We start from the raw sequence: 23,417 nt of genomic DNA, 5'->3' as shown, positions 1-23,417 counted from the left end.
ATTTTCGAGAACGGTACAACGAATAGTCTTCTTTCTCTAATGATTTAATGAATCGTAAAAGCTTCCGCGCTTCGCGCGGGAGGGGGAAAACTGAATTCAGACGAGGATTAAGAGTTGAGAAATGTACAACGAATCGTCTTGTTTCTCTAATGATTTAATGAATCATGAAAACTTCCGCGCTTCGCGCGGGAGGGGGAAAACTGAATTCAGACGAGGATTAAGAGTCGAGAAATGTACAACGAATCGTCTTGTTTCTCTAATGATTTAATGAAACGTAAAAGTTTTCGCGCTTCGCGCGGGAGGTGGGAACCTGTTTTCAGACGAGGATTAAGAGTTGAGAAATGTACAACGAATCGTCTTGTTTCTCTAATTATTTAATGAAACGTAAAAGTTTCCGCGCTTCGCGCGGGAGGGGTGAACCTGAATTCAGACGAGGATTATTTTCGAGAACGGTACTATGAATCGTCTTCTTTCTCTAATAATTTGATGAAACGTCAAAGCTATCGCGTTTCGAGGAGGGAGGGGGAAACTCGCCCCTCCCTGCACCCACCCCCCCCCCGCATTACGTCACTGCTGGTCACCATTACGTTCCAATTTTTGGCTCGCATAATTTCAAATTTGGGCCCCCCCCCCCCCCCTAAGAAATCCTGGATCCGCGCCTGCAGACAGTCGCCGTTCTATTGTTCCGTTTCACAGTCCCGGTAATCAATATTATATTATGAGAATATTATGAAAAAAAATACGCGGATACATGTCAGTGTAGTCTCCTCCGGCGATCTGGCATTGCAATCATAGGACTAACACACACGAGACAGTGAGTGCTCGGAGTATGTATGCACATGTAGCGCTTTTGTAGCATTCCCGCGCTGACAGAATTTGTGTAAAAGTGTCGTCTGCCTGTATCTTACGCGATTTTACGGAATGATCTGCCGCCTTCGCCTTCGGTGGGTACTATAGGTCATAACATATAAAGGTAAGTTAATACAACCATCACGCTAAAACGCATGTTATCATCATGTATTATGTATTTGAGATGGGGACTGTGTAATAATGTATGTATACGTGTATATTTCGCATTATCTGATTGTATTTTTGCTTGATTCTTGCATTTGGAGGGTGAAGAGCATTATGATCAAAAGGCATTTACTCGTTTAACGCGCGCAGGGGCGAATATAGTGGATCGAGCTCAACCTGTATTGCCAAGTGCATTGTGCACAATCGGAGACACGCAGACTTGAGACATTTTGAGCATCCACGTTAATCATAAGTGATATGTGTATTATGCGGATATATTGTACTAAAATGCATGTTACATGAAGATCCGCATGTCTAATTGATAAATAAATATTGGAGTATGTGTATTCAATCGTGTTACTTTCTGTTTGTGCTTTCTATTTTTAATATCATTAAGGTTTTGTTTCGCGTTGAACGGCCAAGGATCATTTTTTTAATTTCATGACTCATGCGTCAATCATCTTGTATTCATCTTATTACGCCCCTCCCCCTCTCTTTCGAGGGAAGTCATGTTGTCAATATTAATTACTCTACACATTATTCAAAACCCTTATCACTCTTTGCACGTGAATTGAATAAAAAGTAAGTCTCAGAGGGGACCCTAATAATTACAAGCTCTGCTTTTACCAGGGTCTCCTCGTCTTTCTTTTAGTTAGCTATGTTTTTTATCATTATCATAATTTGTTATTTTGCTTTGTAAATGTGTTATGATCCAATGTTATGCTCTGTATGTCATTTGAAAGAAAGACGAATAAAATCTTATCTTATCTTATCTTATCTAAGTTGCATCTATCTTATCACCACTATCGAACAGTAGATGATTTCTTGTACATTTTGTGATAACATCTTCCGTAAACGATTTCACAATAATCTATTTTTGGATGTGACGCTCTCGATGAGACACGGGAAGTAAGGTCTGGGAGCCATTGCAGTGGCGGATCCAGGATTTTCCAATAGGGGGGGGGGGGGGGGGGGGGGGGGGGGGGGGGGGGGGGGGGGGGGGGGGGGGGGGGGGGGGGGGGGGGGGGGGGGGGGGGGGGGGGGGGGGGGGGGGGGGGGGGGGGGGCAAAATATGAAAAGCGGCGCCGACCAATATTTCGCTTAGTGGGGGGGGGGGTGGTATTAGTGAGCATAATTTTGTTTTCCTTCTTCATTTTTGCCTCGTTGAAATGTGAAAATCGCGCCGGTTAATATTTTGCTCACAAAAGACATTTTCAAGCCTTTTATTTTGAGGGAAGTTCTATCTTTCAAATACCTTTTAGATATCCCGTCTCTCCTTGTTTTCACGAAGTGACGGTAGTGAGGAAAATCGTAACGCAAAGTGAATGCAATTTTTTTTCACTACCGTCACTTCGTGAAAACAGCGACGGTATGTAGGCTTGACTCGCAGCTTTGTACTATCCTTATTTCCTCATTTGATCATACTGCATAGTGACCCTGACCAAAGAAAAAGTCTTTGTGTGCAATTCAGGATATCCTTTGTAAATACTGGTACTGAATTACACCGTCATATAGGCTCTATAGCTAGCAGGCATGATTAGTTCTCTATTTAACCTGTATATGCAGATAAACATCGATTTTTCAAAGGTCAAAGCATGATATAAAAACAGATGTATCCTGGTATAGAGGGAACCATCACTTGCAGATAAAATTAGTTACATCTACACTGATCCCAAACGTGGGAGGATCATCTCCATAAGCGTGGTCTGGTTGGGATGGAAACTGCATGCTCTCCCAACGCTTATTTTGAACGTGCACAAAATAAGCGTAGCCGGTTCGAGGCCTACAATGAGCCGAGCGATGTTACGTAGATAGGAACGCCATTATTGTAAGCAGCGTGCATGGTAGCATCTTGGTGAGATGTCTGTGGAATAATCTTGTAATAAAATCGCAGTACCGTCTGCAACTATCTCGGGCCGCTTTAGGCTGTTCATTTTTGAAGTTAGGAAAGAACTGAAGAAATGCTTAAACTCCCCCATTTATTGACATCGCCTCAAATCGTAGTAGAAAGAAGACGATTCCGTTGTACTGTTTTTACTCTAAATCTTTGTCTGAATTCAATTTCCCCCCTCCCTCGCGAAGCGCGGAAGCTTTGACGTTTCATTAAATTATAAGAGAAAGAAGACGATTCGCTGTACTGTTTTCGACTTTTAATCCTTGTCTGAATTTTCAAAAATGTTTCTTTGTCCGATAAAAAGTCACAGTTCACAGCAACATAATTATTTATGCGTATCTTTCTTGTCCCTCGACGTGGTGACTCCACCCAACATCCCCCTCTCTCTCTTGCTCCCACCCCTCTTCTCTCAGGCTCTAACCTTCATCTCTCTCTCTCCTCTCTTTCGTTTCCTTTTTCTATTTTTTTTCTTTTCTTTCTTTTCCTTACCTTCTTCTTCCTCTTTTTTCCTCTTTCTTTCTTCTTTTCTTTCCCTTTCCCTCTCATTTTGCCCTCCCCCTTTTCACGTTTTCCCGACAGCAGCGCTATTTTACCGACAATATCCTGACAGGTGGGGGTATCGCACAGGCGCGGATCCACGGGCCGATTCTTCCGGCCCCCCCCCCCTAGCCTCCCAAACCGGTAAAAATAGGATAGTAACGTTAATTTTACCTTAAAAAACAACAACAAAAAACGTCCCCTGACCTGCCAGTGACACAAATGCGGCATCAAATATTTGTGCTTCTCTGACCGTAATTAAATGCCTAAAACCCCTGAGCTTCCTGGGGCTCCGCCCCCTGAACCCTCCACACCAATTTACGATAGCTACCCTCTACCTGATCGTAAATATTTTAGCCCCCCCCCCCCTACTTTGATAAACGACCCGCGGGGCCTGTGTATATAATATATACGCATACAACATTGATCTTTATGATGTCTTTAACGTGACATATCTTCTTCTCCCCTTGCAAACGAGAAAGAAAACAAGGTCATTAAAAGGGATTAAGCGACAAATAATGATTGTGATTCAAATTGATGCGAATATTTGTTTGAATAAGCACTGCTATTCACCAGAATCTTCTTTGTAAAAACAACTTTTACAAATCTCAGCCATGCTTACTGAGTTGAGACGTTCCATCCAATTTGAAATACTCATTAAAGAATACACTTCTCCTAATCTGAAAGTGATCTTACAACACAGTGGCAGAATTGCATGGCTGAGATTTATAAAAGTCGTTTTTACAAAGAAGATTCTGGTGAAAAGCATTGCTTATTCAAAAAAAACCTTGCATCAATTTGAATCACAATGATCATTTTGTCGCATGATCCTTTTATCAAATAACCTTGGTTTCTTTTTTATTTGCAGGGGAGCAGAAGCTATGTCACGTTAAGAAATCATAAAGATCAGTTGTATTATGCGTATGATAACAGAACAAAATGTTGATTATCAGAATGTCATTTTGGAATACCTCTGTACAAATACCCGACCTTACTGTGCCGATACCACACTGTCTTCAGCCCGTATCAGTATTAGTATGAGCCAATATAAAGTTATTATTCTTTATTCAGTTCAGTATAATGCTTTTCCTCAAAATAGTTTCGCTATTTTTTTTTAGGGTTGAGACGCTAAGAAATGGTTTCAAATGTACATTACACAAACCCTGAACCATTGCATAATGATGGTGGTTCTTTCTCTCTCTCTCTCTCTCTCTGTTTATTTTAATCATGCATTATCAACTACATATAAAGCATCAACAAAAAATTAAGGGTTATCTGGGATAGGTGAAAGTGAGAGTTAAAAAGAAAGTCATGCTAAAACGGCGCTTCACCTCCCCCCCCCCCCCCCTCGAAAAAAGAAGAAGAAGAAATTAGAGGTCCTCCTCTCCAGTATCCCCCCCCCCCCTCGCTTTAATATTCACCGGCCGGCTGAGTCGGCGCCAAAATGTTCCCCCAAAACTGGACCCCAAAACAAATATAATGTGCTCTTATCCACCCCACCCCCCGCCATTCGCCGTTTGCCGGCTGGCTGATTCGCCGCTAAATATTTTCTCAAGATTTGGCCCCCCCCCCCCCTTCTTGCCGCCGACTGGATCCATCCCTGGTATATCGCACCCCCCCCCCCCCCCCTTAACGACGCTCCTGTCTGTGTACTTATCCCGTCAACCGTGTTGTTACCTTGGTTACTTACGTTTATTTCATTTCAGAATGGAGCCAAAGGGAATGAGTAAAGTGTCAACAATGCCTTGGACATGGTCTTTGCCAGCTATCAAGACTCTACGACGAAATGAGGTGAGAATATGGATTGTTCAGACTTAACATTATTAAAGAGATTGTCGAGTTTGAGTAAGGATGAAAAAGAAATGAGCTTTCTGAGTCTGTGTATGGCAATTTGAAGGAATGTCACAGTATAAATGCCCCTTGAAATGGGTTACTCTTCAAATGCCCTAACGTTGGAAATATAACGAGAAAAAGCTGAATAGTGTGGTCCAAACTTTCATGCCACATGTTTTGTGTAGTTCCCATGTGCTCAGCTCTGTGTGTAGTGCATTTCTAGCAAGATTGAGGTTTGATCATTCCAAAACCCCACAATATACATAAAATCTTGTGTACTACATAACCGCATTTTCCTGGTATTTTTTCCACAATCTATCTGCATGAACAGTACTCAACTTTATACTTCGAGACATCATTTTCGTTTCCATACTGATTTAGTTTCTGATGTATTTTAGTCATTGCTGTGTTCAGCAAGTAATCTAATCACATGCAATAAGGTTCAGATTTTCTGAAGGACACAAATAATATTTATTTTGGCATTCGATTTATTTGCCAATGTTTCGAAGTTCCCTTTCTCATCTGAAGCCGAGGGTGACGGGGAAGGAAACTTTGCATTGTTCTCATTACAATGGCATTCATAGTGCCCACATATTCTATTTATGCATACTCATCAGAGGAATTGAAGGGGAAAATGAATTAACAGTCATGACATTATTCAAAATTCAATTCAATTTTTATTTTGCCAAGCAATAAAAAACATACAGGGTAAAACAAAAGCAGTATACATAGTTTCACACAATTACAATTACTAACATAGATAAACACAGAAATACACAGAATCAATTTACAAACATGAATAATACAAAGGAAAATTGCTAATGCTGGTAGCAGCCAGAAAGGAGGTGGTCCTATTTTATGCGGCTGACCAATTAATCAAATATAAAAAATCAAGCTATAATAACAAGTAAAACAAATAACAATTACATGTAAAATATAATGAATTTAACAACTGTTAAAATCTGTAGCTAATATCAATATAGGTCCATCAAGTATTGTTTATATTTACGTTTAAAAGTGTTAACAAATTTTAATTCACGTATTTTACGAGGTACATTAATAACATTATACACGGTATGTTATAGAACAACTTCCATTTTTAGATATAACAAATTCGAACTTTGCGCCGATATAATCTAAGCCTAATCTTGGCCTAAATGAATGTGGTTGTTGATATTTGTTGATGATAATCATGCATGATGTTTTCAACGTTGAATGCCAAAGGTTTCATGTCATATCTGCAATTTCCTTTAAAAAGCGGAAATATGTTTAGTTCAGATTGAGCCTATTTGGGAATAATGTCTAATATATACTGTTAATGGCAGATTCACTGTGTAATTTGATTTGTATTATAATTGGTTTGAATGGAAACGCCCTAAATGAATAAATTTATTGTACAGTGTGAGACTACTAAAGGAAGTGTATCTCTTTTACAGCCAACATCAAATTCTGTAGAACTCTATAGAACTTTGTAGGAATTATGAATATGTCACGTATGTCCTATATCTGTGAAATTCAAACGTTAGCAGTGTCCTAGTCCTCAAATTATGCAAGGAAAACCGGTTTAATTTCTAGACTTCACTGTCAGACACTATTGAGTGACTGACTGACTTCTTTTTCTTTGGTAATAACATCCATAAAATGAGTTGTGAAGGGTACATGAGCATCTGTCCACATCAATAGCCTACTTCTTGTATATTATAATGGCCAAAATTAAAATGACGAATCTTTGCGCAGCACAAAATGTACGACCATTTGGTACAAGGGACATCAGACTATTTAATTTAAAAACGAATGCAATCGCTAAATTCGATTCGACGACGATTTTTTTTAACAAAATGACATTTTCAAGCCGTTTTGTTTTTAGGAAAGTGCTAAATTAGTATTATCTTTCAAATGAAGTTAGAATTTAACCATTTCATATTTTTTTTTGCCTACAAATGCGACATAGTACCTTTAAGACACCCCGTCTCTGTATCATATTACAGGTTTTTACCATCCTTATTTCCGCACTACGGTCATACTGCATATTATAGTAGTCAAGGACCTTGACCAAAGAAAAAGTCTTTGTGTGCAATTCAGGATATCCTTTGTAAATACTGGTACTCCATTATATTGTCATAAAATATTGTAGCCTCTAGCAGGCGTGATGTTATATTGAATAGTGCTCTATTTACCCTTTGCAAATAAACATCGATTTGTCAAAGGTCAAAGCATGATATAAAAACAGATGTGTTCAGGTATAGAGGGAACCATCACTTGCAAATAAAATTAGTTTATCAACACTGATCGCGTATAGTACTTAGAAGGCCTACATTTTAGAAAGAGCGAAGAATGCAGTTCAGCTTTTAATTAAAGATGTTGTTGTTAGTGTTGTTGTTTTGTGAATGTGTGTGTCTTTTTTTTTTTATTGTTTGCTTTCATTTCAATTATCCCTGAAAGTACACAAATACGGAATCTGTATTTGCTTCTTTGTTTAATTAATAAGCAACTTTGCCTTACAACGACGTTATTCTTCTACTTTTTTATTCTCTCGTTCATTCTTTATTCATTTTTTTAATAATTTGTTTAAATAGTTGTTAATTTCATTTTTTTTTAAATCACTCGTTTCTATTCTCAACATCCTCTTCTCTCCTCTTTCTCTCTCTCTCTCTCTCTCTCTCTCTCTCTCCCCTCCCTCTCTATCTCTCCTCTCCCTCCCCTCTCCCTCCCTCTCTCCACTTTCTTCTCCTTTCCCGGTATGGTCCCCTCCTCCAACACCACCTCCCCTTGTTTTTCATCCGACTCCGACTCCTTCTCCTCGAAGACAATCTCTCAGTCCTGATCCACCTCCTCCTCCTCCTGCAGCATCTCTGGGATATTTGCTTCCTCTACTACCTTTACCGGGATGTTCTCTTCCTCTTCTTCCATTACCACTTTATCCTCCCTCTCCTCATCCGGAACTTCGACTTCCTCCTGTTCTCTCTCCTTCAGCACTGCCATCTCTTCCTCTTCATCTTCTTCCTCCTCTGCCTGCAGGGTGTTGCCCTCCAGCTCTTTCTCCTACAAAACTATAACCTTTTCCTCATCTTACCTCTGCCTTCTCCTCCTGCAATTCAAGGACATTTTTTCTTCCGCCTCCAGAACTTTTTTTTCTTTCTCCTCATCGACTTCCATGAAACTTTCCTCCTTATCTCCTTTCTCCTGGATGTTCTCCTCCTTCTCCCCTTCCTTCTCCAGCAACACCTCCTCTTCCCTTTCCTTCTCTCCCTCCTCCTCCTCCGCCTCCGCCTTCTGCTCCTCATCCTCATTCTGTTCAGTATCTTCCTCCTCGGCCTCAAGAATATCCTCCTCTCTCCCTCCTCCATGACGGTCTCCTCCTCCTCCTCATCGTCTTTCTCCAGTACCACAACATTATCCTTCCCCTTTGTAGCCTCTATACGCTTCTCCCTCCTCTTTCTCCTCCTCCGTCTGTTTCTTCTCTTCATCTTCCTCCTCGTTGATCTTTTCAATCTCTTTCTCCTCTTCCCCTTCCTTTACCACGTCCAGGGTGTTCTCCTTGGCTTCCAGCAGCACCGCTATCTGGTTCTCTTCCTCCTCCTTATGCAGCACCCTTTTCTCCTTCTCCTCTATTAAAAATCCATAACTTTCTTATTTATTCTCCGATTTTTCTAAAAACTTTCACTAATCTGTTCTGATTTTTCTCCTTGTATTAAAAGAAATATATGTTTTCAGGGTGGACTTCCCCTTTAATAACGCACGAAACAAAAATGTCTGACACTATCACTCACACTCCTACCGCTTCGGTTCGCCTTAAAGCATCCCGCTCTCAGTAATAACCCCTGTATTTAAATCCTAATGACTCTTAAGCAAAGTACTATCTGATCTCTTTTTAAATACAAATTTCCCTCAAATTATCATAAATATGGTAGCCTAATTTTACTTGTCTCCAATGTTCATCGCGTTGTGACGCTCACAGGGCTTGTACATTACTACCAAGGTTAAAGCAGAGCCGCCAAAGTAACTAGCGCTCAGGCATAGTTATCAGTTACCCAAAGGACGTTATATTGTTATGCTGGGATCTAAACCATGTATCAATATGAACATGACTGACAAAGAAAGCGGACAAAATATACAGTTCCTCAGGTAGACAATTCACCTGTTCTACACATTTTTACATAATAGCAGTGAGGGATGTTCCTTTGTCTACCTGAGAAACTGTATATTTTGTCCGCTTTCTTTGTCAGTCATCTTTATAGTGTATGAATTGTGATCCATGTCAGTTCGATGACGTATCGACTACGCCACACCACCTCGACGGGAATTTTTCTTTCTGATATTAGAAAATTTTACGTCTTTATTTTCGATATTATCATAACTTTGTAATCCCGAGTATTTTTACCCTGCTTCATTACAATTCACCTAGGTTCCTCTGTCCTACCGTGAGCCATTCATCCTGTCCCGATACCGGTCGTGTCGTAGCAGCTTGGGCACCTGCCTACTCAGTGCCTTGCATGCAACCAATGAAACCCTCAATTTCTGGACCCACTTCGTGCCGTTCCTGGTCCTAGGCCTCGTCACCCTCCAGCACGTCCTGGACCCGTCTTTCAGGTCAGACCCGTTCAACTGGGCGTTCCTGGTCTTCGCTCTGTCCGGCTGCGTTTACTTGCTTGGAAGTTCCATAGCGCACATGTTCTCTTGCTATTCGGAAGTTGCCCACTATATCTGCTACTTCATTGACTACTCGACCGTCAGTATATACATGGTGGGGCTGTGCGTAGGTGAGTAGCTTTGGAGCGAAGGTGGAAGGTCACGCATCTAGGTATATGATGATGGATATAATTTCCCTGTATATTTTATATGCAGTGAAAGTTTAGAGTCGAAGTCTATGAAATCGGTCTATTTCTAACGCACAGGGTTTTCCATGTCCTATACCGATCCAAGGATTCAAATCAAATATAATCTAATATCCTGCTAATAATACTATTTATAGTGGAGACTTGTAAAGCGCTCATGTCTGGTGCTCCATTATTACTACCCCGGCTTTAGCACTGCTGCTCTTACCGATTACAGCGCTAGAGCATTTACATAATTAATTCTTGCCGTGTGCCCATTTAACTCACCTGGGTGGAGTGGGCCCATGTCTTGCCGAAGGATATAGTGCTCGACAGGGATTCAAACCCTGCACCGTGTAGTTCAAGGAGACTTATCCACTGGACCACAACACCTCTACAAGGGTACACAAATATTTTGTTATCTACTGCAGACGGTAACGTAGCGGTTTTGGCGCACGAAAAAAAAATTGCTTTTATTTAAACCAACGTAACTATTACCAGGCTGGCTGACCCCTATAACGAACAGGGGGCGATTTAGGGGGAGGGGTAATTATCCTCGGGGGTATTTTCAGGGGTGTGGGTGATTGCCCAGGGGGTAATTTTCCTGAAACGTTCAAATTCATAATACTTATAAACAGTATCATACATCCTTTATCAATACGCATCAGGGCCCCGACTTATAAAGAGTGTTGCCAGGGACGGATCCAGGGGGGGGCACAGGGGGCACGTGCCCCGGCCCCCCAAAATAGTGCTCACTACCCCAAAAATATACATATAATGATGTTACCCCATGCCATTTTGTGCCCCCCCCCCCCCGGTAAGAAATTCCTGGATCCGCCCCTGGTTGCAGTCTGATCGAATCAATGACAAGTCCTCCAATCAATCGAAAGTTTACAGTCTGCTATATCTTGTACTCATTGATATCAGTCGCGAATGAGTTGCGATTAATCGCAACTGTTTATAAGACGGGACCCAAATTCTATTGTGCGTCTCCTTTAGAAATGTGCGAAAATGAGAATAATGTACAGGTGTATTACATAATCCGAATATGATTTTCTATGGGATATCAAGATTTGTTTTCTTCTCAAAATACATGTTATCGTGTTATAGGCTAATAGCAGTAATATCATCAGTTTCTGCAACAGGTTCCCGATCTTATACTTCGTAACAATCTTTCTGGTGTAACTAGTTTTAAAAAAATCATGGTGCTAAACTTTCACATCATGTATGGCAGATTTCACGTATGTGATCATTGTAGTGAATACGAACGCTAGTATTTTCGAAAAATCAACTCAACGGATTACGATACGTCATTATCGTATTCGAACATTGCAATAGGTGACACACAATGCTAGTGAAATTGTGTTAGGTTCATTTTTAGAAAGTATGTGCTATCCTGTTAATTTATGACCTGATGTGTTTTACCTTTTCAGCATACAACGAGTATGTGTTTCCACGGTACGCTATTAACACGGTCATGCATCGCGTATACCTACCTATGGTGTTCCTTCTCTCTCTCCTCTTCTCTGCAACCTCATGTGCCACCAAATACTCAAAACATCACTTGCTAAGGATTCATGGCAGAAAAGTAACCTTTCCAGCATACTTCCTGTGGTGCAAGTAAGTCATTATTCTCGTTAAAGGCAGTGTATTTTTCTGACACGATTTAAGATTTAAGAATACAGCCATCCGACTGTTCACAGTGTCCCAATGTGTCGACAACTATTTCCCACGATGCATCACCCACTGATGTCGCGTGCGTGATGATGCGGCTTACTTCGGATCATCGTGTCATCGCGTCCAGTCGGGTGGTCGCGTCACACGGCCTTCCGTGGAACGAAGACAGAAGATCATGCGACCTTTTGTAGATTTGCAGTAGGGTTGTAAAAAAGTGTCGGGTAATTTGGCCGGACCAGATCATTTGTAGGTGAGAGGGGTTTATCTTACAGATATTGCCCCCGACATTGCGTGAATAAAGGGTCATGTTTTCACAAAAGGTCGAGTCACGCGACCACCCGACCAGACGCGATGATCCGATGATTCCAATTTCCGAGTAAGCCTGGTGATGCTTGGGTCCAGGGACCAGAACTCGCTCTATGTACGCCTTCATCGAAAGACGACGCACGTACCGGAAATACTTTACAGCAGTGATAGCGATTTCGGTAAAATACTCTGCCTTTACACCTGAAAGGAAAATCTGGTATCAAGAAACAAATTTGATAGATAGAATATATCTAGATTGTGATATGAGTTCTACGTTTATCATACAGTTTGTTTTATTAACCTTAGTCTAAAAGAGATCTACATGATTGGCATCCTGAACTGGTTGATTAGATGATATACTTTAACCACATTAAGAACTCCTACAACATTTTCAGAGCTTTATCAAAACTTGTGATAATATGAACCTTGCTACCATCACAGCTTTAAGTGCTCACAACTTGTTATTAGATATGGTAAACCCAAATTTGTTCAGAAATTAGCGTAAGAAAATATAGCTTTATTTCGTCAAGAATCCTGCAAGTTAATTATTCTAAGTTCACCTTATCAAAATATTTTCAAAGATAGGCCTTTCTGTCAAGTAGAAGGCCTTTTCTCCGCAAACATTCATTATCATCAACAAAATGTAATGAATTGATTTGTATTCATCAAACTTCGAAAAGCAATCCAATTCGTATATTCAACCATTCCATCTATGAAAATGTCACTTACCATGACACCTCACACCATTAATGAAGCACATCTTTGTACTTTTATCCTGATGCAGTCTTCCCCTTGCCTACCGTGCTTTCTTCGGATCGTCATCGTCGTCGTCGTCGTCGACGGCAGATGTATACCACATTGCCCATACCATCGCAGCGACCTTGGCTGGCCTTTCGTACGCATCGCACCTCCCCGAAGCTCTGGCTCCTGGTCGTTTCGACTTCATCGCTCAAAGCCACCAGCTTTTCCATCTCTGCACTGCTGTACTGACCTACTACCAATACCACGCCCTCTCCGCCGAGATGCATGACAGGCGAGAAGAGCTTCTCACTCTGTGTGGCACTCCGACTTTTGTTGGGACCTTTGGGGTGTTGCTGGCGAACATCTTTCTGCATGGTGTTCTTATAGCAGGGCTTGCAATTTGGCTTCGTAAACCGGGCCAACTCGCGAAGATTCATAAATCACTGGAGATGCCCACTATATCTCACAAGGAAGATTGATAGATAGAGAATATTTTCAAAATAAGTCCAAAATAATGATCATTCCACTATCCACTGTAATAAGAATGGGTCGTTGAGATGCATCGGTAAACTGAAATAAGAAGTAACGAGACACTTTTCTATATTTTAGACGATGGCGCAATGTACTTTTAGGATGACAAATATATATGAAACATTCTTTTTCGTAGAGCAACAGTAGTCACTCAGATTTAAGGATTGATGATGATAATCACAGAACTTGGAATGACAATTTTATTATGAATTATTATAGCTGATAAAAGACCATGATTTTTCAATTGGTAAGGTTAAGGTTCAGGATAGTGCAATAATATGCCTCTCTTTTTGTTGTTGGTAGTATTTCTTTGTTATACCTGTTCACATTAAATTTCTTTTTCCTTTGGTCGTTCATGATGTATAAGACTTACACCTGTAAGAAAAATAAAGACAACACGAAAGTTTGTTTCTCCTCAGTAAATCGTCATATCTTAAAATACTGTATGGGATAAGGCCCAACAGAGACTATACCTACGGTCATTTTGTTGCAGGGTTACCGGGCACAAATTAGGCAGTATGCCCCTAGTTGGTCATTAACGATCGAAAGTGAAGAATCAAACATAATGGACTAACTAAAAACTCTATTCTTCATACAACTGTTGGCCTATGTTCCATGCTACGTATAATGTTTAGATTAAAAAGGAAACGTGTTGCTTTAGAAATTATTACGAGTTGTTAGCTAAGAAATTAATTTGTTTGTGTTTCGTTCGATACGGGTTAATGTAAACACTACAGCCCAATACCAATGACGCAAATACTTATCCATATGTGGCCAGTACTATCTATGAATTTATGCTTTGTTGCGTTTTGTCGTTTGTTTTTGTTTTCCCTTGGTTTGTTTGTAGTATGTTATTTGTCGTTTTGGGGCATGGAACAATAGACTTTTTTATTCTTCACTTTATATTCATCGCAAACACCTTGCAAAAAATTACTTGAAATTCAGATGAAATAAGTATCCTTACTGAAATATTGCGACCGGTTCTCCCTCACTCAATTTTATCTTCAACATTTTTGCGACAATGGGAGAATTTATAGTATAGGCCTATTTTGTGTATCGACAATTAATTACAAATTAGCTTGAAAATTAACATCTATGAGATCATTGTAGTTAAAGTAATCTTTAATTGTTCTTAAATGGGCTTAAATTATATTTTTCTTTATTGTGTTCAACGTGCGAGTTGAGTAGTGGTTCCTGAAATGTAAGTTACCGTTTTATAGACAGTTTGAAAGTACTGATATTATTTCTATGATGTAGAATAATAGCTGAAGAAAATATTTGTAGAATAATACTAAGAGAGAGTGAGAAAAGAAAGAAAGAGGGAGTGGCCTGGGCGAGAGAAGAGAGAAAAAAGAAAAACTGGATCAAGCTCATTTTATGAATGATGCTTTAACCAGTATATTCCCTACCTACAAGGTGCTTTTTTTTTTACCCAAATAATTTATCCGGTTGAAATAGAGGGACAGAAATACGATTGAAAATAAAATCAAGCGGTACAAAATACCTGCGCGTATTTTGAATAAACTTATTTTAAAGTCTCGAGGTAGCTGTTAAACGTGATAAGTAATGATATTCAATCTTAGCAGAACAATATTTAAGATTAAACAAAAGAAATGCACTGCAATATATATTAGTAAATTAAATGTTTGCATGCATTTCGATTATTACCCATCCCATTGTTGTATAGAATATTTAAATACTGAAAATGTAATTGTAACGTTACAATTTCAACTGTACAGTCCTATAATTTGTGATAGAAAAGAATGAGATATTATGTTTGTTATGCTCCTCGGGAAGTCTGTATGCGAAATATATGCACGTGTCATATTCTGATAACTTTTACAGGACCATGAAACTGTGACCCTTAAGAACAATGGAGATGACCGTGATTTATTTCAATCTTGTATGTACTTATCACAATGAAGATGAAGACCCTACTAATATGCACCCCGTGCAGGGATCCACGGGGGAGGGGGGCGTGACGACGGACCCGTTCCGGGCCATAAAACAGGGTTGTTGTTTATTAATGGTTTTCTCCGTCAAATCCTTGCGATGCTTTTTAAAGCTAAACGGTATCATTCATGCATGCGTTTACTAAATGATCACGATTCGTTCTGGAATCTCCCTTCATAAAGGGATCGAGTGCTGTACTTTCTATTCACTTCATTTAAAACAAACTTTCCGTCTTCAGCCGATTCCGATATGTGTAATGTGTAGAGTATTAGCTAACATGATAGTGTTAATAAACATCCATTTAATATATCATACAATGTGATGCCATGTGCCTGTGTGATGTGATTACTTTTAAATAATATAGACCTATGTACTTATTGTGTATTAATGTATATTTTCTTCTTAATAGAATTAAACGATGTGATTCAAATCTTATCATCTTTCCTAATTGTGTATGGCTCTAATTTTCAGATTATTTTAATACCGATTTCAAAATGTATGCAACTAATAGTCTTACCCCCCCCCCTCTTCCCCCACCCCCTCTGTCTCTCTCTCTCTCTCTATCTCTCTCTCTCTCTCTCTCTCTCCCTCTATCTCGATCCCCATTCTCCCTATTTCTTTTGCACTGTTTAATCTTTAAAAACAGAGAAATAATAATAATACAAATGAAACATTGCAAAATGGATAATGTTTTACCACCTACGTCTTTTTCGGGAGACTTTTATGATCAAATATTTTCTGTGATATTGATATCATAAGTATTATCCATTACTTTGTACACATACTGTGAAATTCGTCGATGCAAGACAGGAACAGATAAATTATCTGCCCACAAAATTCATGTTTATACTAAACCAGTGTCGAATTTCGTTTAACAAATGTCGAAGATTTTTGTATTAAAGAAAACAGTCATAAGCTATTCATCACTTTGGGTATGGTTATTTAAAAATGAAAAGAGTATAATAACTCAGTAACACGGGCAAACCGACTCCAAACCAAATGTATGGATGTTTCCTTCCTTGGGGAAGTTATTCCTTCAACCTTTTATTAATGAATATACTACTACTACTACTACTAATAATAATAATACTAATACTCAGTTTTTATATAGCGCTTATTAGAATCACTAAGCGCGTCCAAACTTGGAGATTATTACCCCGGTTTTAGCTGTGCTGCCATTTCGGCGCTCTAGCATTTCATTTCAAATTTCATTTCAAAGAATGAATTCCTGTCAGGTACCAATTTACATCACCTGGGTTGAGTGTGGCAAATGTAGATCAATGTCTTGCCAAAGGACATTAGTGCCGCGGCGGGTCTCGAACCGCGGACCTTTAGTGATCGACAGTCCGGCGACTTAACCACTCGACCACGGCACCTCTACATGCAGTCGGCATATATTACTTGTTACTATGTCGGGAAAGCTTTCAGATTGTCATTTAAACCAACCTTTGTTTGGAAAAATATGCGAAATATTTGAATATGTTAGTAAACATGTGTATTAATTATTGAAACGTTAAAATTAACTGAGAATAGACCCCAAAAAAGGTGTGTGGTAGTGATACAGCGGCCAAGCTCCTTCAAGCCTTGCAGTAAGGAATGGGTTCGGGCATCATTGCCTTGTAAGGGAGGGGTGCCACCTTCATCAACGATTGGGAAGTGTAGTAGATACAAACTACCGCTGCCACGAATTGCAAGATGCCGAAAGTTCCGAGACCGGCATGGATGTAGACGCATTCCATCTGGTAGGCATGGCGGGAAAATGAAAAGTTAAACAAATTAGATATTATACTACTATAATGTAAATGCTTTTACTACTAATTCCTCTTCTTTTCTTATTTTGTCTTCTTTTCCCTCTTCTTCTTCTTCTTCATTTTCTTCCATTATAACAACGACAACCATGATGAAGACGACGACGACTACTACTCCTTCTACTATGAAGATAATCATCATGCGTGTTGTGTTGATTATGAGAAAGAGCATGATTCTGAGGTGACAGTGGAAGAAGAGGGGATGAATTAGGAAGGGTGGGTTTGAGGTGGGGTTGAAGAAGGTGATGGTGATGATGAGGACGATGATGATGATGGTAATGATGATGATGATGATGATGATTCTGCTGATGATGATGAGGATGACGATGATGCTGATGATGATGGTGATGATGATGATGATGGTGATGGTGATGATGATGGTGATGATGATGAAGATGGTAATGAAGATCATAGCGATGAGGAGGAGGGTGACTTTGAAAAATGGGCGATGATCATCGTCATTATGATCATGATCAAGATGAAGATGTAACGACGACGATAATGGTGATGTAGTGAGGATGATGTAAAAGACGACGACAACGTCGATGATGAGTTTGATCAAGACTGACAAAATGATAGTTATATAAATCATTTTATTCCCACAGATATAATTAACAGAAAGCTTATTTACAATGCAGGAGCTGTGTTCGGGTGGTGGTGGGTGGTGAGTGTACCATCCGGGTGTCGAGGGGGACATCGGGGGCGGTGCCGGCGACGTCATATTGCGGAAGGGTTTGTCACATCCCTGGCTGTCGAACACGTAACCTGCGACCTCGACTCCGAACAAGGTCATGGACAGGATTGTAGTAATGATCAACATGATGATGTACGACCTTCGCTGCCATGCAAAGAATAATCAAAACACGATAATAACTTATTATACAGGTAACTGGATCGGTCACACCACCGAACCGACTCAACACTAGCCTCTTGTCAATGGCCCTCGCGTTTTTGGAGTCCGTAAATTCTGGCAAGCGAAGCGAGCCAGAGAAAAGCGCTCGGTTTATCTGACTCGCTTCGCTCGCCAGAATTTACGGACTCCAACAAAGCGAGAGCCATCGACAAGAGGCTAACTAGACACCGACTCCAAAACCACCGATTATTTGCCTTTAGACAGAGGCTTATTGTTTGTTCGATCTTTTGTCGATCAGGGGCCCGTTTCACAAAACCTTTTTTCAATGACAAATGACAAAAATCAGTGATAAATCTGCTGATAACCAATCAGAAGCAAGGATTTCAGTATAGCTTAGAACAAAAACAAAATACACGATCGCTAAGACTTTCAACCTTGAGGCAATTTTAATATCCATCTACCATGTGTACGTCACTACAAAATATATGCCAAGATGAAGATGACATACTACATAAACCCCAAATGATTTCTGGGGGGTGTTTCACAAAATCCTAAGTCGAAATTAGCTTTTAGTTGGACTTTTTATGGAGAACCATTTTGTAGCCTTAAATAAAATGTATTCAAAAGCGAAAAATCAAGTATTTTAGACTTTTTATAAATTCCACATCAAGAACATGAAATCTCCTTGATATTAGAAAATATGAATGATTTGAATCAACATTTTATGCCTTTTAAAATAACTTTTGCAAATATTTTCATAGATGCTAACGGCTTTCCATAATTGTTAAGTCCAACTTAGAGATAAGTTCAACTTAAGATCTATATGAAACACCCCCTGGATATGCTAGAGGCATTACAATAGGGCAGTGAGATTGTCCCTCTAGATGATTTCTTGAAAGCCTATGTGATCGTGTTGCATTGGAAATAGGAGAGAAGGGATAAACAGAAGCTCCTATAATATATAATTCATATTGATACATACCAGGCTGTACGAATCTCTCGATGCCTCGACAACACCAAGGAGGCCCGTAGCTAGCACCTGAAGAAAAAACAGTATTTGTCTATTTATTGATTTCTAGGCATACTTTGTTCATGTTTTATTGTAAAACAGCATCTGAGAAACTAACACTTCAACAAGCTCTGCTTCAAGTTAGTTCCTCTTTTCTCGTGCCTTTTCCGTTATATTTGTCGTTTTATTGCATATTGTTTGTGATATAATTATTCTTGTATTATGTTTTGCATGAGAAATTAAATCATTTGAATCATTTGAAAGCAGGAGTTTAAATTGCATCTAATTATTATAGTCTAAAATATAACACAAAACTATGATTCAAATTGACCCAAGTTTGCACAATTCTTGTGATACCGAATTTGATCTTGGAGAACCGTACATATTTGTTTTTAATAATAATTCTAACATGGCGTTTGAGAAATTGTTTCCTTTTTGACCTATCAAACAATAAACAAAGTTCTAACATGATGTTGAAAAAAAAATCAGTCGCTTTCATATTTTGACAATCGAAACAATAAATTATATGCGTATTGGTAATTATTCAGTTCTAACACAACAACACCCGCTGTATGTCAGTGACACCGCAATCACCAACTGTTTTACCAACGTATTACCAACAACGTATTATGATGCTGCACCTGAACGTGGCTTGCATGCCATTCAAAATCATTTTGCCATTCAATCATCAATTTGATGTTGGCGAGTTTATTGTCTAACATTTCACTATCATTTAAAGAGTCCCATTTTACCTCTAGTACAATAAGCAGTGCCATGAAAACATGACAAAAATAATAAGTAGCTCTCGTGTTTTTTGTATTACTTGCTTCTTTTACGTAGACATTACTCTATCAAGATATGCTTATGTGTTTGCTCGTGAGTTTGTTTGTATTTATTTGCTTGTTTGTTTTTTAATGCTAGTAATCAGGCGCGGATCCAAGATTTCACTGTGTGAGCCAAATATTTGTACATTATGGTGGCCTGCAGTGGCGTAATGAGCAAAAACTTCTTTTTTGGGGGGGGGGGGGGAGAGACAAAAAAATCCGTATAATCCCACTCTTTCATGCAGGCCCCTTTGAAAGTTTTTCCAAGTTGATGGGGGAAGCTAAGGTATTTACGATCAGGTAGAGCGTAGCATAAATTGGTGGGGATCAAGGGGCGGAGCCCCCGGAATCTCAGGGGATATGGATATTTAATTACGGTCAAATTAGCATATTTTGATACCTTATAAGTTCATGACACTGGCAGGTCACTAATTGGCGTGGGGTCCAGGGGGCAGAGCCCCCGGTAGCTCAAGGGTTTTGGGCACTAAATTACGGTCAAATGAGTATCCAGAGGCCCGTATTAGGACCCTTGGTTGGTTCGAGGGGGCCGAGCCCCCGGAAGCTCGGGGGTTTTAGGCGTTTAATTACGGTCAGATGAGCATATTTTGATACCTCATTAGTTTGTGACACTGGCAAGTCACTATTCTTTCTTTCTATTTTTCTTTCTATTTCTCTGTAATACTTTCTCAAAAAAGTGGGGGGGGGGCGGTGGCTCGAGGCCCCAATCCCCGCCGCTCAGCGGGCCCTAACATGATTATAGGCCTTTAGATAGGCATATTTCTTGCCTGACGGTAAATTTAGGAATTTGTCATTTTCCAACAAACGCATCAAAAATTATAATTAAGAGGCGGTACTGATGGTGATAATGATGACAATGATAATGACGATAGTGGTGATGGTGGTGGTGATGGTGATGGTGGCGGTATTGATAGTGGCTTTGATCAGGAGATGCTGAATCAATAACGTTGATGACTAACTGTTATCGACTGCAAAACCTTTATTAATAACCCAGCACAGCTACATCGCCACCACCAACCAACAACAAACAACAAAAACTTGAAGAACAATAATCAAAATCAAGATGAATAAAAAAATACTCACCGTGAAACCAACCCAGATGCCAGCAGACACGTAGCACAGGTAGCACCAATAGCTAAATGAGCCAGCGCCTAGGACCAGCATCAGGTTGCCAAGGACAACCTGGGCAAGTGCCCGGGTCATTTCTGTCCATTCAATATCGGGTTGAGGGCGAGGCTCATCCTTCAATTTCTCTTTCTTGTAATCGTTCATGGTTTAATTGTGGCTTGAATGAATGGGAGGTGGAATCAAATGAAGTATTGACCCCACAATATTTTTTTAAACAGTTTTCTACTGGTGAAACTTGAAGATCAACTAGTCATTAAAAGGGTTGAAATTGTAATTGTATGTGTTTCAACTTCAGCTTCCCAGTATCAACTTAGTCATTCCCTACACAAATTGTCACAATTTGAAACTAAAATATTGAACAAAGGAAAATAATTTCAACGTGTAATTATTTTTTCATCTTCATTTCTTGACTGCATTCACTTTATTTATACAGAATTCCTGAATACAGAGCTTGACAACTGGGCGCTCCATATATCAGAGGACTATCTAAGCTGTCTGCTAAACCAAGTTTAAATTAAGTACGAGCCAATGATCATTACTTCTCAACATTGAAAATCATCATTTGATTTGTTTTCCCTCAACCACTCGAGTACAAAAACAAACAGAAATCGGGGGGGGGGGGGAATGGCATCTAACAACATTCCCCCTTTGAGTAAGAAAATTGGGGGAAAATAAGGAAAAATAAGGAAAAGTCGGGAAAAAACGAGAGAGAAAAAAAACGGGGATTTTTTTTTTTTTTTTTAAATCGGGTAATTATCAGGCCTGAGTACAGTCTCCCAAACAGGCCTATGCTTTATAACCACGCTTTCAGAAGATAAAATAGGAAGATAGATTAGAGAGAGGGGGGAAGTGAGGGACAAAGAGAGTCGGAATAAGTGAGAGTGAGAGAAAAGGAGAGAGGGAGAGAAAAGGAGAGAGAGAGAGAAAAGGAGAGAGAGAGAGAAAAGGAGAGAGAGATAAAAGGAGAGAGGGAGAGAAAAGGAGAGAGGGAGGGAGAGAGAGAGAGAGAGAGAGAGAGAGAGAGAGAGATAGAAAGAGAGAGAGAGAGAGAGAGAGAGTCACGGTTATTAGTATTCTTTTTTGAAATAGTCTGATCGTCAATACGATAGAGAAATATCATGTCTAATAAAAAAATATGTACTGTAAGCCCTACCTGGTAAGCGGCTCCGGGAAGAAAAACAAATTCTTGACTCCTTGGAAGTACGTGTATGTTGACAGTAAATGTTGAGGAGAAATGTTTATTTTCAATTGAGATGTTAAAGAGTTTCATTTGTCGGCAAACCCGATGGTGCAAACAGGACTTTGAACTTGCGTGCCACCTCCACGAGGGTAATCTTGTGAGAGATCTTGATAACATAGCACCAGGTGGCAGTAGAAGATATCGAATGTGATATTAAGTTTAGAGGCTGGTACGTATTGTAGACATATGCATCTATATTATTCTATATAAATATATATGTTGTAATCAAAGTGTGTAACAATCCAGTTTACGTAATAAAGGGATTGGCTGAGCACCTTCTTCTAATGATTCTTAATTAATGTTAACCATCGCAAAGACTTTCGAGAAATCAACCATAAATTATTTCAATACCCTTGTCCATCATCGATTGAATTATGCGAAGATTACGATGATATATCATATTACATAATCCGAATTAGATTTCTATAGGCAATGCTAAAGGGTATAATAATTATGTCCTAGAAATGGCTATTGAGTCGATTTATTGAAGGCCTTTGGTATTGTGTTTATTCTTCCAGTAGTTGAAATGACTTTATCGCCCTCTCCCCATCCACACAGACCCCAAATAGGCGTTTCACAAAGCCTTTTTTCAATGACAAATGACACAAATCAGTGACAAATCTGCTGATAACCAATCAGAAGCAAGGATTTCAGTAGCTTATAACAAAAACTGTCAATTGTCATTGATGATCAGTTTTGAGAAACGGCCCAGGTCTTTTGTGGAACCTAGTCTATCACGGCCTGCTCATACAGAGTTGCGACTGATCCGGAATAGTGACCGCGAACCCTCCAATGTTGTCAATCGCAAACTTACCAACTCCTTCTAGATATGAAATTGCGATCTATTTAAATCAATTGTAACATACCCCATTACTTCTTTATCGTTGAATCATATTCATTTCCTCTTATTTTTGTCCTCACATTTTCTAAAGTTCTCCCACTCACTTTTCCTTTTCCCTATTATGAACTCTCGCCTTCTCTCTCTCCCTCGTCTATCTTTCCATCTCAATGTTTCTTTACCTTCCTCTTCTTCTCTGGCTCTGTCTCTTCCTCTATAATAATAATAATAATAATAATAATAATATCTAGTATTTAGTACGCTCTCCATAGTAAACTATGTCACAGCGTTTACACAAAATAATCATACATAACATACATTTCATCAGAATAGGTACAGACACATTGTTTAAAAGAGATAGGGAAAAGAAAAGGCCTTAAGTTAACTATTCAGGGAAGA

At 39.5% G+C, this 23,417-nt stretch overlaps 2 protein-coding genes across 2 annotated transcripts; one reads left to right on the top strand and one right to left on the bottom strand.

Moving 5' to 3' along the window:
- The first annotated feature begins 668 nt into the window (after positions 1-668).
- Positions 669-15,735, top strand: LOC764569 (membrane progestin receptor gamma). The gene is made up of 5 exons (XM_030974740.1): positions 669-973; positions 5,152-5,236; positions 9,684-10,038; positions 11,526-11,712; positions 12,860-15,735. Exons 2-5 carry the CDS (start codon positions 5,153-5,155, stop codon positions 13,293-13,295), a joined length of 1,062 nt encoding a protein of 353 aa, XP_030830600.1. The 5' UTR covers positions 669-973; position 5,152; the 3' UTR covers positions 13,296-15,735.
- An 886-nt stretch (positions 15,736-16,621) lies between these two features.
- On the bottom strand, positions 16,622-22,228 carry LOC105437500. Its single transcript, XM_030973849.1, has 5 exons — positions 22,094-22,228; positions 20,896-21,097; positions 18,944-19,000; positions 17,740-17,946; positions 16,622-17,039 (listed from the first exon to the last, which is right to left on the bottom strand). The coding sequence occupies exons 2-5, from the start codon at positions 21,082-21,084 to the stop codon at positions 16,878-16,880; spliced, it is 615 nt and encodes a 204-aa protein (XP_030829709.1). The 5' UTR covers positions 21,085-21,097; positions 22,094-22,228; the 3' UTR covers positions 16,622-16,877.
- Between the last annotated feature and the right edge of the window lie 1,189 nt (positions 22,229-23,417).

Source organism: Strongylocentrotus purpuratus, unplaced genomic scaffold, assembly GCF_000002235.5.
Source record: "Strongylocentrotus purpuratus isolate Spur 01 unplaced genomic scaffold, Spur_5.0 spur5_scaffold_7, whole genome shotgun sequence".
In the NCBI taxonomy this organism is placed as follows: domain Eukaryota; kingdom Metazoa; phylum Echinodermata; class Echinoidea; order Camarodonta; family Strongylocentrotidae; genus Strongylocentrotus; species Strongylocentrotus purpuratus.
This window is presented reverse-complemented; position numbering and strand designations above follow the sequence as displayed.

Excerpts from the sequence above, each read along its gene's own strand:
- LOC764569 (XM_030974740.1), top strand. The coding sequence starts at position 5,153 with ATGGAGCCAAAGGGAATGAGTAAAGTGTCAACAATGCCTTGGACATGG. Across the intron at positions 5,237-9,683 it reads AGACTCTACGACGAAATGAG|GTTCCTCTGTCCTACCGTGA; the intron begins GTGAGAATATGG and ends CAATTCACCTAG. Across the intron at positions 10,039-11,525 it reads CATGGTGGGGCTGTGCGTAG|CATACAACGAGTATGTGTTT; the intron begins GTGAGTAGCTTT and ends TTACCTTTTCAG.
- LOC105437500 (XM_030973849.1), bottom strand. The coding sequence starts at position 21,084 with ATGAACGATTACAAGAAAGAGAAATTGAAGGATGAGCCTCGCCCTCAA. Across the intron at positions 17,947-18,943 it reads CGAGAGATTCGTACAGCCTG|CGAAGGTCGTACATCATCAT; the intron begins GTATGTATCAAT and ends TTTGCATGGCAG. Across the intron at positions 17,040-17,739 it reads CCGAACACAGCTCCTGCATT|ATGGAATGCGTCTACATCCA; the intron begins GTAAATAAGCTT and ends CATGCCTACCAG.